The sequence below is a fragment of the Tympanuchus pallidicinctus genome, unplaced genomic scaffold (assembly GCF_026119805.1).
Source record: "Tympanuchus pallidicinctus isolate F22 unplaced genomic scaffold, pur_lepc_1.0 scaffold20, whole genome shotgun sequence".
NCBI classification, from domain to species: Eukaryota; Metazoa; Chordata; class Aves; order Galliformes; family Phasianidae; genus Tympanuchus; species Tympanuchus pallidicinctus.
This window is the reverse complement of record NW_026294722.1, coordinates 12,840,521-12,858,463: the sequence shown is the minus strand read 5'-3', so window position 1 is coordinate 12,858,463 and position 17,943 is coordinate 12,840,521. Positions and strand designations below refer to the sequence as shown.

The 17,943-nt window shown below is 43.9% G+C and overlaps 1 protein-coding gene across 1 annotated transcript in view; it reads right to left on the bottom strand.

The window, feature by feature from the left end:
* Positions 1-17,943, bottom strand: part of CEP250 (centrosomal protein 250) — a 33,102-nt gene that overhangs the window by 7,577 nt on the left and 7,582 nt on the right. The window contains exons 9-26 of the mRNA XM_052683990.1: positions 17,579-17,740; positions 17,096-17,274; positions 16,685-16,867; positions 15,662-15,806; positions 15,230-15,376; positions 14,825-15,055; positions 13,071-13,264; positions 10,510-10,637; positions 10,171-10,340; positions 9,251-9,430; positions 8,045-8,179; positions 7,601-7,744; positions 6,875-7,176; positions 3,961-4,120; positions 2,867-3,191; positions 2,336-2,463; positions 1,956-2,076; positions 88-242 (exon numbers count right to left, since the gene is read on the bottom strand). Of these exons, the coding sequence (XP_052539950.1) occupies positions 88-242; positions 1,956-2,076; positions 2,336-2,463; positions 2,867-3,191; positions 3,961-4,120; positions 6,875-7,176; positions 7,601-7,744; positions 8,045-8,179; positions 9,251-9,430; positions 10,171-10,340; positions 10,510-10,637; positions 13,071-13,264; positions 14,825-15,055; positions 15,230-15,376; positions 15,662-15,806; positions 16,685-16,867; positions 17,096-17,274; positions 17,579-17,740 (3,189 nt within the window). The remainder of the gene's footprint in view (positions 1-87; positions 243-1,955; positions 2,077-2,335; positions 2,464-2,866; positions 3,192-3,960; positions 4,121-6,874; positions 7,177-7,600; positions 7,745-8,044; positions 8,180-9,250; positions 9,431-10,170; positions 10,341-10,509; positions 10,638-13,070; positions 13,265-14,824; positions 15,056-15,229; positions 15,377-15,661; positions 15,807-16,684; positions 16,868-17,095; positions 17,275-17,578; positions 17,741-17,943) is intronic.

Sequence of the window (17,943 nt, the reverse complement as noted above, 5' to 3'; positions counted from 1 at the left end):
TGAAAAAAAGTACCTTACAATTATTAATAGATGGAAAAAAAAAAAAAAAAGCTAGAACCTGCCCTGCACGGCATCTGTCAGCCATACCAGCACATCCTTTTTTTGCTTCTCAGCATTCTCAAGTTTCCTTTCCAAAGATGCCACCTCTTGATGTAGTGTCATAGCCTCCTTCTTTAGAGCAGCAGCCTCTGCCTGCAAGGCTGCTTGTAAAGAGTTGTTTTTGCCTTCAGCCATCTGTGTCTCTGCAGCAGAAAAGATCAAGGAAAAGGTGAAAAGCAAAGTAAAATCAAACTGATTTGTAACCTAGGGAGAAAATAACATTTTTTCCCCACCTGTCTGTGTTTTATAGACCTTAAACCCACATGAACTTTCAAAACAGACATAATTAAAAACCTTCCAGCCAGAGAAAAGTGGAAGCATGAAAGTGGCAAGATTCAGAATAATATGAAAATGCATCTCTGTTCTGCATGTTAAAAGGCTAAGGCTAATGACACAGCAGCAGGTCACCAACAGCAACCCTCACTGATGAAACAAGGACAGGAACAGCCAGTGAAAGGTCCAGTGCTCTAAAGATAAGGAGCTAAGAGTAGGCAAGGGGAACAAGAAGTATATGTGAAGACTGACTGTGACACAGTTAATTAACCAGAAAGTCACACAAGGCTTTAGAGAAGAGGACATGTGCCAGCGTTATGCTTGAAGATGCACTTTAAGGAATCTTCTTCCAAAAGAATGCTTGGGTAACACATTGTGCACTGGTAGAGAAAAAATAATATCCTGTGACAGCGGGATGACAGCACAACAAGAATAATTGAGATTCACATCTGCAGTGAGACTGGAAGCACAAAAGCTTACAGTCACACAGGAACTGAAGCATACTAAGAGACAGAACTGTAGAAATAGACTGAACTACTAGGCAGGAACTAAAAAGAAAAAACTGACCACTAAGACAAGCATTCAGTAGAATTCAACATTCTATTCAGTGGCAGAATTGAAAGTACAGAAGCTGTTACCACATATGATAAAACAAAGAAACAAATTATAATAAATCAGAAAGAACCAACAATACAAACGTTCCAGAAATAGGGATGATGTAAGGCCTGAAAACTGTGAAAATGATCATCAGTTCCATCTCTCAGAAATAACACAAAGAAATAACTGAATAGTTAAAGGTACCATGGGAGCATAAGGCAGTACACGAGGGAGACTTCTAGTAATGCTCACACTTCCTTGTTCCTGCAGTCTGAGGCATGGAAAACAAGAAAAGACGACCAAAAGGCAATTCTAATTTGGAAAGTGGAGAAACAGTGACAGAGACAGGAGAAGATATGCCTGTCTGACTATGATACAGGATGCCAACAGCCATGGAGGCTCTGGGGAGGCCTGGAGATTAAGAGGTACCTAGTTGCATATGAAAACCAATTTGTAGATTAATCTAAGGTAAACATTACCAAAAACATAACAAGAAGTCATTAGGGAAGCAAGAACTTATGTTTGCTACAGATTGGAACTCAAATATCAGACTGCAGGAGCTTTAGGTACCAGAAAACCAGGAAAAACAGCAGAAAAGAAAGAAAGCACATGCTGGCAATCACAGTAACCTAATAGCTTAATGTGGAACTGATGGTGAGTAAAATGGCCGTGCAAGAGAAAAGGAAGTCAACGAAGGTGATGTTTTTAGCAAGATGGTATTTTTAGCGTCCATGGAGAAGGACATACGAGGAATCAAGCTACACCTACTCTGTAGTGACACACGATCTGAAAGGCATCACTGCTGCACACCCATCACCAGCCATAGCACTGGATGCAGTGCCACGTGTCCCGTGCTCAAGTCTCATGCTTGCTGTTTTCTCTCCACCCTCTCATCTCCTGGCACTGCAGCACCGTTCCTCTGTGTGCTGTCAGTAATCCCTTCCAGTGAGACAGGATTGACTCAGTGGGTTGGAAAGAAGCTGTACCTTCCTGGCTTTGAGCCAGCTGTTTCTGGAGCTCCTCATTGCGGGCACTGAGGTGGTCCCTCTCAGCTTGCCTCTTGCTCAGCTCCACTTCCAGGTCCTGCACTTTCTTCCCAGTGTCATTCTGGAAGAGGCAAGATCAGTGTATGTTCATGGAGCCACTGCTGGCAGGAGACAAGGAGGTACAAAAGCTAGAGGCAGAAACAGCTAAGGTGGGAGGGGGCAGTTGGACAGTAATGGAAAATATGATTGTCCTATCTCCTCGTGACAGCAAGCAAACCTGGCCTACAAGAATTTACACCCATTCTGGCATTGGCACTCTGCTTCTCAGCTCAGTCCAGCAAAGGGACAGGACTTCTGGGTGCACTACAGAGACACATTACCAGATCTTGCTGAGTTTGCTTCAGGTCCTGACGCAGGTCTTGCAGGGCTGCTGCCACTCTGTCCACCATGAGCTCTACAGGGAGGTCCTTAGCCTGAGAAACAGTTAGGTCCCAGACACGATCCTGTTCTGAAGAGAGAAGCCATTCAGTTTCATGCTTTAATTTGGAGGTCTCCAACAAACAAGATCTGTTTACACACTGCAGAAGGTGGCAGCCTCTTTGTAGCTGTACTGAAGTTTATGTTACAGCAAGTCATGTCATAGGCTAAGATTATTCTGCAGCACGCTAATGTGAGCACTGCTCCCAGAAAAGAATACACATGCATCTCATGGCTACTGGTGCTAGTGGCTTCTCCATGTACCAACACCGACTTGTCTCTGCAGAAACCTCAGGCTTTCAGGACTTCCCAAGGCTTGAGACAGTCCAAACTGAAAGGATCAATCTATTAGGATTGCAAAGAACCATCCCTGCCCTCCATATTCTCCTCCATCCCCAAGCACTCTATGTAATTCTCGTTCCTCCCACACTTGCCTGAACTCCAAGTGACTAAGTCTCTGCTTTTATCAGTGCTGTCACACAGCACGTGGTGAAGAACCAAGTGCAATTTGTCCAGCTGGGACTGGGCTTCGCAGTGGGCATTATTAGCCTGCTGACACTCTGTAGCCAATGCCTTTGCTCTGTTCTCTGTGCTACAAAGCCTCAAATGAAGTTCAGCCATCTCAGCCTCTAGCACATGCAAAGAGTCTCTCAAGCACCGTTCGCCTGCTTGAGACTCCTCCAGATCCTGTAACAGCTGCTTCTCCCGAGCTGCCAGGCTGGCTTCCTTCTCCAGCACCACTTCCTGCAGTGTCTGTACCTGTAACACAGATGCACAGAGCTTCAGGAATAGAGCTGCTACTCAGAAAGCAGAGAAGTGGGGAGCAGAACGAAGAAGAAATTGCAACAGCATGTTGGAAACCAAAGGCAAAAAAAAAAAAAAAAAAACCAACAAATACACACAAGAACTCAGACTGAGCAAACAGACAATGAGCTCAAAACAGATGCCTGGAGGCTAAGGGGCCAAAACAAAGCCTCCCTATCCACAACATTATGGCCAAGCCATCACTCTTTCCAACTTCAGAAATGAAGGACTGTGTGTTCGAGCAGGGGGTTGGCAGGGCAAGGTATCAAGCACCCCTGCATGGAGGTGGGGCTGTCAGGGATGCCTAGGCGTAGAAGTAAACAGAAGTCAGTCACCATCCCTTACTGTGCACCTCCAAAACACCAGATGAACTGGGATGAGGTGGAAGTGCCTTCCACAGACTGTGATAACCACTTCTACGTCATCAGATCACTCAGTGACCTACAGAGGTAGACTCCCACCATTAGGGGACATCTGTAACATAGATACTGAGAAGTTTCAAAGGAGTCTCCTCCCTATTGCTCTTCAGAGATTTAATGCCTTGAACCATGAGAGAACTGGGAGCAAAACAAGGAAAATATAACAAATCCAGCCTTCACCTCTGTGTGCAGCCTCTAGGCAGAACACAGGGGTGTGCATTGCTGGAAGGGGAAACAAGATGAAACCAACAAAATGAAGTGGTATTCAATGCCCCTGGTAGGAGGAAGCTTAGTGGATAGGACACCTGGCTGTTGAGCTCTTGTATTTCTCTTCTGTGGTCTGAGTGGAGCTGCTGAGCCTGCTGAATAGCAGAATGCAGTTTAGACACCTCGTTCTGCTGGACAAGGTTGTTTTCTTCCAAGGTCTTGAGTTTCAATTCCTTCTGTTCCAGAGACAGAGATAGCCTGAAAGAGAGAACATGCAACTCATTACTCATTGTATAAGACCTAATAAATTCTCTGAACTTGAACCATCAAGGCTAAAACCGCTGTCTGCTGAGGTGTACCTAAACAACTAGGCTGCTCGTTCAATCCTAAGCCAGGTTAGCAATCACAGCAAAGCATGCACCTACTACACTCATTTCCACAGAGAAAAAGCTAATCAGTGGCTAAGTTTAATACATCTTTGAGATGGGAATACAGACAACACAGGAGCACATATACTGAAACACTTCAGTGAGAGATGTTAAAAGTGATATCCACAGATACAAGCTCATGTTCAGTGGCAGAACATCAATACAGGTGGTAATAAGGGGCAGCTTTATTCACCACTGGTTTCGGTTCTTCTCAACTTCAAGAATTCCACAGAAGAACATAAGACTAAAACCTCCAGGGAAAAGGGGGATAACTTCTTACTCTCCTACGCTGGGGGACTCCATGCAGTGGAGCTCACAATAATACTCTTAAATGCATAGCACAGGATTGGAGACTAAGGAAAATACAGATAGAAGATGGTCTTTGGTGAAGCAGTTCTCTATCTCATCTTTGTAGTAATAAGGGCCTAAGAAACATACATGACAACCTGCGTGGTGTAAGTGCTGCAGTGAGGCCTCATGAGGACAGAGCAGGAGACAATCCTCTCCCTCGCCCTGTCTGCCAGCCCTCTCTGTTGATGCAGCCCAGGATGCTGCTGCCCTTCTGGGCTGCAAGAACACACTGCAGGCTCACGTCCGCCTTTTCATCCACCAGGACCCACATGTCCTTCTCTGCAGGGCTGCTCTCAGAGAGTTCTTTTCCCAGTTTGTACACATACCTGGGATAGCCCCAACTCAAGTGCAACACTTTGCGCTTGCCTTGTTGACCCTCAGTAGGTTAATGTGGGTCTAGTTCTCAAGCCTTTCCAGGTCCCTTTGGATGGCGCTGCTTTTTAATGCACCAACTGCACTACTCAGCTTGGTGTCACCCACAAACTTGCTGAGGATGCACTTGATCCCACTATCCAGGTAAAGATGTTAAAGAGCACCAGTCCCCAGATAGGCTCCTGGGGAGCACCACAAGTAACCAGCCTCTACCTGAACACAGAGCTGCTGACCAAAACCTTCTGGCTGCAACCATCTGACCAATTCTTTGTCCATTGAATAGCCCACTTTTCAAATCCATCTCTCTCCCATTTAGATATGGATGTGGTGCAGGACCATATCAAAGGCCTTGCAGAAGTCCAGCTAGATGGTACTGGTTGCTCTGCCTTTATCCACTGATGCTGTCACCCCATCGCAGAAGGCCACCAGATGGGTCAGGCACGACCTGCCCTTGATGAAGCTGTGATGGCTACCTCAGATCACCTCTTCATCTTGAATCTGCCTCATCGGTTGCAGAAAAAAAATCTGTTCCATAGTCTTGCAGGCACAGAGGTGAGGCCTGCTGGCCTATAATGGGTATCCTTAAAACAGTCAAGTCCCAGAAAAATCCACCAAAGCAAGAGACTGGCCATAGATGTCTCCATTTCCCCAGTCTTTCTAAATGAGCCATTAGTTATTAAAAGCTAATTTCACAGACAGGTAATAATGAAACAAGTAAGACGTAGGAGAACTAAAGGCTCAAAACACTGCACTATTAAGGTTGATGTTCATTCAATATATGATTTAAGTGGGGAACTTTCCTTACGTCCCCCAGACCAAAAGGGAACTCAGATCGTTGGTTCAGCAAACAACTTGGTGGAAGCTAAGATTAGGACCGTGGTGCAAATAGTGATACCATATAGCTTAGAAAGTCAAAATAAATGAAGATGATGGGGAAGAAGAAAATAAATTATTTTGACTAATGAGACTCAAAGAGATTTTGTCAATAAAGAGAAAATTTGTTTCTCCAACATGTACATCCCAGTAGGAACAGCAACTGACAGCAAAGTGATATCTGGGGAGTTTCATAGGACTTGCCAGCACCACTGTTAAGTTCAGTGAGGGCAAATAAAGGCAGAAGTGGTCATGGAAGTTTAGAGGAAACACACAGATCCTCATAAGATATAGAATCCCTCAGAGGAGAAGCAAGAGCTCACTGCCTCTTATTTCTCCTCTCTTCAATGAAAAGGTGCCTTGAAGACTGGCAAGACTTGATCAGGTGAAATCTTCTTTGTTGCAATGCTTGGACAGTCATTAACAGCAGTGACCATTAGGACTAGCAGGGCCCTTGCTTGAGTACCTCCAAATGCCTGGTAGGTTATTTTGAGAAATGAGGAAACAGATAGCAATGAAAAACATGCTTGATCCTTGTGCCCCTGAAGGCACACTCTGAAGGGAATCTGGCTTAGCTTGAAATTCTCATGGAAGATGTCTTCTTCCAGCCAAAAAGTATCAGAATGAAACGATCATGAATGTTTAAAGAAATGTTTAAAGCGTACTGGACTCAAGGTGGAGCTGGTGGATCTATTTAGCCCATTATACTGCAGCCTACCCTGCTTCCTTAAAATGTTTTGGGTTTGAATCTCTGAAAGTTTAACAGTATTTATACGCTGACCAGATAGAAATACATTCTTTTAAGGAAAAGACTACTTCAGAAAAAAATCCAACTGAAAGATGAAAACAAAAGAGAACGAAACATGATCAAAAGAATGAAATGGTTCTGCATGGATAGTTCTGAACAGCATTTTAAGGAAATGGTATCACATATCTACAAGAGGGAATTCATTAAACAGAACAGAGAGCCTTGCAGGCTTTCAATTACCTGTCTCTTTCGCTCTCTAGAGCCTTCAATGAAGCCTGAAATTCTGCGTTGTGACGTTCCACTTCTTCCCATCGGCTCCTTTCCCCCTCTAAGGACTGCAGGCACACCTGCAGCTCTTTGTTCTGATGTTCCACCTCTTCCCATTGGCCCCTCTCCTCCTCCAAGACCTTCTGAAGGTGCACAACCTCCAATACCTTCTGCCTGGACAGCTCTTGTGCCTCACTCAGATCTTGCTGAGCTTTATGGCCAATCGCTTGATGGGACTCTTCGGAGGCTGCTAGCTGAGATGTCAGCTCCTCTACCTGCAGTAAAACAAAACAGAGCAGCCAAAGACTACAGCTTGTCCCTGCGAACCATATCATACACTACGAGGAAAGGGGAAGAAGAGATTTAAATCTGATTCTATGTGAGTACCAGATTTGGCCGATTTGTCTGATAAATGTGGAGAGGGACACAATGTCCATCTCATGAAGCACCTTAAAAAAAACAAAGCTACCAGGTAAAGATCAGCAGAAATCCATTCTGATGATTACTGGCAAACAAACGAAAGGACTAGGCCATCTGTTCAGGGCAGCAACTGATGACCAGTAGGTCTCCTTCACACCAGCTGAGATGGACACTACAGTATGATGGCAGTCAGAGGAATTACTGCATTCTGTTCTGCAGCAGAAAGACAATTAGTGAAGGCATCACCTACTTGATGACTCAAGTATCATTTGCAGTCACCTGTTTCTGCAGATCTTCCCTCTGCTGAAGAAGGATATTCTTTTCCTCTCTAATGTTTTCAATTTCTTCTTTGTGCATATTCTCCACCATCTTGATCTTACAGTGAGCTTCCTGCAGCTCTGCTTGCAGTTTTTCTGTAGTGTTCTGTAACCAAAATGCAGAGCAAGTTGCTGGGACTTGCCACCAGCTCCGCACGTTTCCTTTTTCTACCTTAATCACATCCATTTGTCCATTTATCTCTGCTTTTCAAACCACCTCTATTTCTGTTGCAACCCATCCTTCCCTTTGCTTACCAGGCTCTGTGCTTTCAGTGCTCCAAGACTTGTGATCCATTTCCTTATTGTTGCCTTTCATCCTGTAACCTGGCTTTAGCAGCCCCTCTCTGAGCTTATGCTCAGTCACCAACTGCTTGAACTTTCTACTTTGCCTACTAGTGAGACTCACCTGCTCATACTCCTGCTGCTCTTTTACCTCCTGCCTGAGTTGCTCAAGCTGATGGCAGGCTGCTGTTAGTTCTCCCTGAGTTTGGAGTAGCATCTCTAATAAAGCTTTCTTCTCATTCTCCTTTTCCATCAAGATCTGCACAGAAATACAGAGAAGACAAGTTGAATCTCCACAGAAGAAATTTGCACATCCTTCAGTGATTTGAAGGCTGATGGGCTCACACAGTCTCAGAGCAATATGATGCTCATCCCTTAGGTCCATGTGGTGGCACAGATTTCAAAGTCATATGGGTAGCATAAACATGGGCCATTTGGGACTGAACCTTCACCTGAATCACCTAATAAGAAAAAATCACCTAATAGGAAAATGCATGGCACTTTCCCAGTGGTGGTGATGGCATTTTCCTTGTCTTCCATTATGTCGTTTGTCTTTTAATGCATGCTTTTGCACACACTCAGCAGTAAAGAACATACAAGCCTACAGGAGAATGAAGGAAGTAGCTTCTTCAGAAAAATCATGTATTGTAAGTGGGGCTGGGTGAACATTCCAGTTTTGAGATGCATATTGTCACCTCTGAGAGCTGGCCCTATCACCCCGGTACTGGCAGACACAAATGGGGCTACTGCCATTCTAGGCAGTCTGCTTAAGAAGGAATCTGGGTAGAACACAGGAGGACTCTCAGTGCATGACAGGTTTGCTTTGGCACACAAGATCTAGGCACAAAACAGTTTACCAGCAAGTGTCTTCTGAAAGAAAAACTTGAGAGGCCACCTGTTATATATACAATGCTCAGAAATATTTCATTCTTACTGCCAAAGACAGTCCTGCATGCATTCCACTTTACACAATTCAAAGTAGAAAACACTCCAGGAAAACAGGGACATACAAGGCATGCCCTCACACCCTGATACCCAGCTAGCTCCCATAGTTCTGTCCTTTCTGTACACGTGGCTTCCTTCAGCTCACCACTGTGGGACATGATTATGGTGTTCATAATATCTGCAGGCCTTCAGTGGAGTTCCTGGCCTTCTTAACACTCTGTGTTAAAGGCATTATCCTTCACGGCACAGAGGACTCATGATTCCTAAGGCATCCCTTTTACAGAAGGGCATCCAAGAGACATCTCTACCCAGACATGCAGTGCCAAGAGAACTGTAAGTAAGTGACACAGATGAGTAAAAACACAAATTCTGCTTTCATATTTACCTCTTGATTGGCACTTTCAACTCTAGTTCGTTCCTCTTCTTGTTGAGCTTGCATGGTAGCAACTTTCTCCTTCATATGAAACAGCTTCTTCTCATGCTGTCCTTCTGTCTCTGCTTTCTCCTTTTCCCAGAGCTCCAGCATCTCCTGTAGCTCTAAATGGCGCCCTTCCCGTTCACTTGCCTGATGAGTGAAGGAAAAGACCTCAAGATGAAATCTTATGTAACATGTAGAACATGTAAATCCTCACCCTTCCCACATAACTCCACTTGAACAGCACACCGTAGCTGCCTTGTGCCCTATCAAGGAACATAAAAGAGCAGGTCAGCAAGAAAAAGAAAAGATGTTAAGTTTCCCTCCCTGATGGCCACCTGCTCCCATTCATCTCCGGATTTATCTCTATTTCTATTTTCAGGATTCAACATCATTGTAATCACTGAAAAGATGCAGACTGACTGTAGGGTGAGAAAAAGGCCAGTATCCTGATGCCCTACTCATAAGACAGGCTGTGAATTGCACTATAGGAACAAGGAGCCTGTTTCACATGCTTTAAGTCCAAGAGTAACACCTCTGCCAATCACAAAATGATAGAAGCTGGCAGGAATGTTGTGAGTCTACTTCATAGCAGACAGGAGTCTGGTGAGATCCTACCACTTCACTGTGGTTTTGGGTGGAGTTCACCCAACATTCTGTTCAATTTGTCTTAGGCCCACAACAAATCTGTGGCTGCATTTACCATCCCAACAAAATCATGTGGGCCCTCACATGCCTTCAAGCATGAGCCACTGGCTCTACTGCCTGGCCTAGCAATGCGTGGCTTCTGACAGCTGGTAATTACTGCCATTTCTCACACTCAGGCAACAATTATGCAAAAGCAATCCCACAGAGCTCGCTTAAAGAATTAAAAACATATTGTTTCCTACCAGGTCTTGTAGGAGTTTATTTATTTCCACTTCATGATCAGTTTGCTGAAGTTTCAGGGTATTGTTATGCTGCTGTTCCATCTGAATGAGCTGTTGTGCCATGTTTTCCCGTTCCTGCTTCATTAGAGATCTCTCTGTTTCCAGCTCACACTGAAGACACATCACCTCCCCTGCAAACATGGCAAAAGGTGAGAAAAGCAATGCCTACGGAAACTATTCTGAATTTGCTAGCCTTACACCATTTTAACTTCAGAGCAAAAGGGCTCTCTCTGCATTTTCTTCATCCCTCAGCATTGCACTGCAAATGCACACCAGATATGAAGTACATCAGGCTCTCACCTTGTATCACTTCCTTAGCCTGAATGATTGTATGAAGTTGGATTTCAAGCTGACTCTTGGTGATCTCCAAGTGAGATGAGTGCTGCTGAGCCTCAAAAAGGCTGGATTCCAGGGTGTCCTTCACTGACCTACGTGTCGTAAACATGGAAAGAAATGAGATTCTTGCTCCTGATCCACATCCACAGGGAATTACTCCAGTGAGAACTGGTTCAGGATCCCAACATCTGAATGTGGAAAATGAGTTGTGTAGAAATTCATGGACAAAAAACATTTCTGCCATTTAAAATAGGAATGTAGGCCCCTCCAGATTTTACTTACAACCTAGCATAATACAGAAAATACAGCCTAATTTGATCTCAATAGCCAAATCTTAAGTTGCTTTCTGTAGCACACAGGTAGCTGTGTTAAAAATCAAAAGCCTCATCCTCTGCTCACAGCTCTGATCTCACTGGCACTTCAGACTTGTTCTGTGGGATGAGGTAGAAGGGAGACAGAGCAAAAAAAAGCATTTTCCTGGCTCGCTAGTGACTGTTTATGCTGTTCATAGCATAGGCATATGCAGGTAATTTTCCAGACTCCCTATATTTAAAAGGGATACACCAGATGACAGAATAACCTCTCATGCTTGTAGTTGCATTTTTAAGAATTCTAACAGCTGAAGCACTATCTGAAAGGAGAGAGAAGAAATAATCCTTCAATTCAAACTGCTAACAGTTCAAGAGAAACTTACTATTTTTCACTGAGTGTTACTAACTAAGCATTCAGTAGCCCAAACAGTTCATCATTCTTTAAGATGGAAGATGTGGTACTGCAGATACAAACTGCTACATACACAGACTTCAACAAGCTGCTCTGAGTGACACGCAGGATTTTCGAATCAGAAGCTTCAGAGAAGTTACTTCTCTGCTCCAATACACTGTTCTGAGTGCCAGTACCTTACAGTACACAGCACTGTTTCATTAGTACAGGGATGGAATTAAGATGATATCATTAAAGGTAAAGAGGCATGCTGTGGGTGATAAAGCAATAAACCCCAGCAAAGTAGCATTTGATTACTTCAATGTACAATAGAAAGTGTCTGATCATGCCAACATCCAGCAGTATAAATTCAATGTACTACACTTGAAAGATAAACAGAAGTCAGCCTCTAAAACAGGAAAGATAAGAGTCCAAAACTGGGACAGCAGAAGGCTTAAGAACATCATCCAGTGAGACTAACTGCTTATTCTTCTGGGGAATGCTTTTATCTATTGCCAAAGGTTCTTTATAACTAATGTATCTCTTCTTCTTTACTGATACTGTCACTGAGAAGAAAAAAAAAAGAACTGAACATCTTAATAAAGATGTTCAGTTAGAAAGGATCTACTGCAATCTCTCTGTTCTGGCAGAATAGACACATACAAACAGTGACTGTCCTCCATTCACCTGTGCACTGATTAAACACGGAAAACAACATCAGTGTTACTGCAGAGCTCGAATTCAAAATTCTCCATATCACACCCTGCAGCTTTGGCTGCACTCTCCTCTGGAAGTTGAACCAGCAATAAAAGCTGCAGACAAGCAGCAAAGCCAATCTGACAAAACAATTCAGATGGATCGAATAAAAGAAGCTGGAGATCAGAAGCAGCTCTCAAGAATCAGCATTGAAATAGCATTTGTCAGCCCTGATAACAACACACTCTGGAACAGCCAAGTGTAAAAGGCCAGGCATGTGACAACCTAATATCATTTGTGTAGCTGTAGTTCAGGAATCTTCTAAAAACTACCAAGGAGGAAGGACAAACATCTCAGTGCATTTCTTGGGCTAAACACAGGATTTGTCACGCGACCTTAGCAGCCTGATACAGCACAAGGACAGAGCCTTGCTCCTTCCCTGCATAACGCCTCCATGATGGCCGTCTCTGGAGGCCACGTGGTAAGGTACAGAGGACCCAATGGTGAACAAGAAATACCAAGGACTGCCAAGGATTCAAAATAAACTTCCCTGCTGCCCATGTAACTAAACCTAGGTCCTGCACACGGTTAACAAGAGTTAGATTAGAAGCATAACGCCCTCAAGATCTTCCACATAAGCCTTTAGCTTCACTCTAAATGCTGTTGTCCTACTCAGGATGTCAGTAGTCTTGAATGCTAAATATCTTTGTTGAAATGTGCAGAACAAGAAAAAAAGAGAGAGAAGTCTCAGGCTCTGCTAAACATCTGGATGCAAGCAAAGAAGGCATGGCAGACTTATTTCCCAATGCAGAGCCAGGGTAGCAGATATGGAGGAATCGGATTGGCTTGCTTTAGACTTCATGCTAAAGTCTAAAGTGATGTGCAAGGGGGCACGAACGAGCCTAGGACTGTGTTAGCTTTAGCTGTCACAAAAATAACACACATCATGATACATTTTCTTCCTCCCCCCTCAAGATTTTGCTCAAGATTATTCAATTTTCAGTCTAAGGAAGGTAAAGCCATCTGGAAAGCGTACAGGATGCAATAAATCCTGGTGTAATGATTACCACCTTTGTAATTACAGACATTAAATAATGTCCTGTCTAGGGCCTCCTCCCTGCCTTTACCTGGCCTCTGCCAGCTGCTCTGAAAGGCCTTGTCTGTCCCGTTCCACAGCTGCCAGTCGCACCTCAAGGGCAGCCTTCTCATGCACCAGGAATTCCTTCTCTTTGGACACCCTGGCCACTGCATCCTCTTGGCGAGAGGACTGCTGGCGCAACCGCTCCAAACCACTGCTGGCTGACTCTTGCTGGCGGTAAACCTGAAAGCAGGATAAAATATATTTCTGGTCATTTCTCTGAATACGTGCTCAGAGCCAACCAGTGTCACTTCTGAATCAGTCAGAGGAGAAAGAATTCCTGCAGTGTGGGTTGAAAGCCTAAGAGCATCTGCTGTACACAGCACCAGCACTCCGGGCTGCCAAAAGGCACTGAGACTTGGAAGTGATACGTAGGGCCACACAGGGGTGGCTGAGCCCAGACAGCTACCTGAGGACAAACATACAGACCCCAGACTATGTGTCTTCATGCAAAAATCCCACGTCTTCCAGAACTGCTACCTTGCAAACTAAATTCTCTCAGAATCCCTATCATGCTGTAAATGTTAAGCCTGAGCAAATAGAACTTTGCTGGATGAAGAGGACGAAACTAAAAATGGTTTCTTCTTAAAAAAAACACAAAACAAAACAAACAAACAAAAAACAACCCAACAAACAAGACAAAACACCAACAAAACAACTAAAAATCCCACAAAGTCGCACTTAATTTAGTATGTATAGCAGCTGGATGCCATGAGGCAGGGAAGCACTGGTGAGTTTTGTCATCTAGCAATTTATGGGGCTGACACAGCTGAAGAGATTGTGTACAGAAATTCATTGCCATACTATTCATTTGGCTTACATTAAAATAAAGTTGCCTAATATACATTGCTGATAATGAAGCTTGGAGATTAACCATGATTTTTAAGCTATTTTCTACATTGTACCATCTCTGCTTTGTATTTGCCAACTAACTTACCTCATACCTGAAGTCTATCTAATACAGAACAGATCTTGAGAAAACTAACATTTTCCTCTGTTATCCCCCACTACCCATGACTGCACATTACAAAACTGTCATTAAAATGACAAAAACCTCCCCAGTGATATGATTCTCCCAAGCTTTCTCTCCAGTATACCAAAAACAGTCAGTCCAGAGAAAACTATGAACAGAGAAACTTGTCTGTTCATCCACTTCTCATCTTCCTCAAACCCTAACAACACTCCAACAATTCAAAGTTACATTTATGTCTTAAGGTATAATTTCAGCAGTACAAGCAAGATGCCAACCCCTTTCTTAGCAGTACAAGGCAGCAGACATTGACTTGCAGCTCCATCCTGCTCCCCAGGTTTGAACAAATTAAGTTCTGAAAGTGGTGGACTTCACGATAAAAAATATAAATGGAAGCATGCAGCCCCTTCTTGCTTCAGAAAAAAATGAAGAGCTTCAATGTTTGCTTGTTATGCCACCAGTAACAGTGGTAGCCTCACTCAGATGCCTGGACAACAACAGTCATATCCCTGCAGCTTATAAAAAAAAGAGAAAAGGGACTAATGCAGACAAGTAGATCAAAATAATCTGTAGAAATGAAGGAAAGTGTAATTCTGAAGGATTGAAGTCCCTGCAAGCCATCAACCCCTTTCCAAAAGCAAGTAAACAGAGCCTTCTGACCTCCAGTACTACCAAGCACCTTGTTGATTAAAGAACTGCAAACCAAGCAGACGCAGCTTTCTTGAGCCAAGCAGACAAATGCCCACCCAGAAGAACCAGACTGCTGACCTCACCTGGTTGAGTTTCTCCTGGGTTTCTGCCTTTTCCTCTGCCAGTACTCTCAGTTGCATCTGCAGCCCTTCCTGTTGCTCCTCTGCTTTCTTCAGCAGCTCCTCCAGGTGGGATTTCTCAGCACAAAGCTCTTCATTTGTTCTTTTATACAAGGTCACCTTCTCCTGTTCAGAGACCTTTGCCATCTCCATCTCATTCACTTTATCTGACAGAAGTTCATTCTCTTGTTCCAGCTACAATCACAGATGCACAGAGAAAACAAAACACAGTTAAGGACTGTAGAAGATTTGGCTTGGACAGAAAAATGAACATCTTATTCAGCCAGTCATACTGTCTGAAGGCACGAAGTCTGAAAAGAATCGAGCAGCTGGAGGCGAACGCCTTGCATTGTTGGAAACTCTGCTCACCTGCAACACAAGCTTGTTCAGTTCCACTTTATCCAATGCAAGAGCTTCATTAATACTGCTCATCTTTGCTGCGGCAACTCGTAGATCAGCTATTTCAGAATTCAACTTATTCTGAGCCCCTGTCAATGCTGCTACTGATTTCTCTGCCTGAAGAGACAAAACAGCAACATGAGAACAAAGACAGGAATTGCCCTGACTCCAGGCAGCAACTCCAGATCTCCTGTGTGTCTCTGACATACTTGACACATCACCAGTTAGATCTTCCTAACAAGCACGTGGGGACTAACTCCACCACAGAGCCTGTGTGGATCGCAGCATCATCCAACAAGGATAATGCTATTTCTCTGAAACAGCACTTGCTGTGATCTTGCTGTTAAGAACTCCATCTCCCTAACACTTCCCAAGTGTTACTTAGGAATAAGTTGTCCATACCTTTTCCAGTGCCACTGTAAGCTCATGTTTCTCTTGCTTCAGCAGATCCCTCTGAAGGTTTGATTCCTCCAGCTTCTCCCTTGTTGCTATCAATTCACTCTGTAACAACGAATGCTTTGCTTCAAGTGCAGCCAAGTCCTTCAGACTTGAGAGAAGGGGAAAGGCAACAGGCTTTTAACGCCAAAAACATTAATGTTTGCAAAACAAAGACTACATACTGTACACTAAATATAGCAGTTTAAAGGATTTTCACTAACTTTTTATTTACCTGTAGAAAATGCTGGAATGTTTTAACTAAAGCTGTATTGCTCTTTGAAACATTCATCACTGAGAAAGCAGAACAAGCTTTCAAAAAAAGTCACAGAACATTTCCCAAAAAGTTTGGATATTCTTAACCTAGCAGCTTCCTGTTGTTAGCTCTCCTTTTAGATACAGTGGATAAGACAGCAAAGCTGATCTTTGGGTAAAATATACTTCTCAAAATTGTTCTCACCTTCAGCAATTAAAGAGCTTGCAATCTATTTTGGGAGAAGATGCATATTAATTTCCAATCCAATAATCATAGGATCAATGATTCAGGTTGGAAGGGACCCCAGGAGGATGCCAGCCCAATCTTGAGCTCAAAGCAGGATCACTATGGGATCGGTCCAGATTGATTAAGGCTCTATCCTGATGCATCTTTCAAATTCCCAAGGGTGGAAACTAAACAACATCTCTGAGTAATTTGTTCTACTGCACGATCATCATAATGGTTTGATTTCTTTCCTTAAATCCAGTCTGAATGATCTGTTTCAGTTGACGACTGTCATAAATACTCTGTTCAGGTCTGAAGTAATTTTTTAAAGGAATATTAAAAAAGACAAGGAGGCAGCTATGCTGATGCCAGTAGGTACCCAGCCCTGCCTATGTACTCCCTCGCAGCTCTATGCTACAATGAATAGACAACATTTTTCCTTTGCAGTGTGTAGAGATCTAAGATCTAGCAGTGCTCACCCCTGCCCAGAGAAAGCTTTTAACACTCACAGCATCTCGTGGTCATGATGTGCTCTCTCCACTGCCAGCTGCTGCTCCACCTTTTCCCCTTGGGCAGAATCTTCCTTCAGCTGCAGCTCAGTGTTACTCCGACGCAGATGTGAGGCTTCTTGCTCACTGAACTCCAGCTTTTGCTGGAGCTCTCCCCTGGTTTTCTCGAGGTTTTCACAGTCACTGCAGAGACAAGGAAGAAGAAGGAGGTGATCTGCATACTCATTCATCCCATTTTCACCATTCTAGGATGGAGTTGTGGAAAGCAGAGTACGACGAGACAGTACAGCATGGAAAGCAGCGACAGGAGGCTGTTAATAGGGCGTAGGAGAATTCTTTGCCCATAATACCTCTGAAATCTTAGAGCTGAAAGTAGATCACCTTTAGAACATAGAAGGATGAAACACTTACTTCTTGAGTGCCTGTACCAGAGACTCGAGGTGCTGCTGGTGGCTGCTAGACATCTTGTTTTCCTCCTCCAGTTGCTCAAGCCTTTGCTGCAGCTTCTCACACTTCTCTTCCAGCTGTCTGTGCTGGTGCTGCAGAAAATTGATGGAGTCTTGCCTGGCAGAAAGCTCTTCTTTTAGGGCCTGTAAGGATGGAGAGGGAAATAGCAGAAACAGGCAATAATGAGCAGGGAAAATGGCTTCAAATACAGTAGCTGGGAGGAGAAGCAAGCAGAGAGACATCTCACCTGAAAGCAAAAGCTGTGATGAGGGGAAGGAGATCAGGAGAGAAAAGCAGCAGAATACACTGTTGGTGAGACTGGCAAGGCCACACAGAGCAAGAGTGGGATGATAGCTAGAAAGAAACTGGTAAGCAAATGAAAAGGTCTGAAGCCAGGTGAGGCATTAGTGACTGTGGCCAGTGGTGAAGGCTCTCAGGAATTCTCACCTGTGTTGTTCTTTGCCTCCTTGCCAGTGTTTCCTGAACCAACACAATGGCTTGCTCTGCATCAAGGGAGCTCAGACAAGAGAGGACGTTGCCAGACTCTGGACGCTGGGAACTGTCAGTATGGACGATGCTGACTGTGCTGTCACTGTCATCTAACACCACCTGAAAGCCCATATCAAGCCGTTATTCTTTGCTCATACTATTTTGTTTTCCTTCATCTATTTCTCTGTTTTCCCCCACTTCACCCTAGAGTTGTTAAAGACTTAATTCACTCATTCCTTCAGAGATTAAATAAGTTTTGTCCCGACCACAAGTACTGCAGGGACTTCTAAGCAGAGCTACTATAAACAAGAAGAGAAGAAACC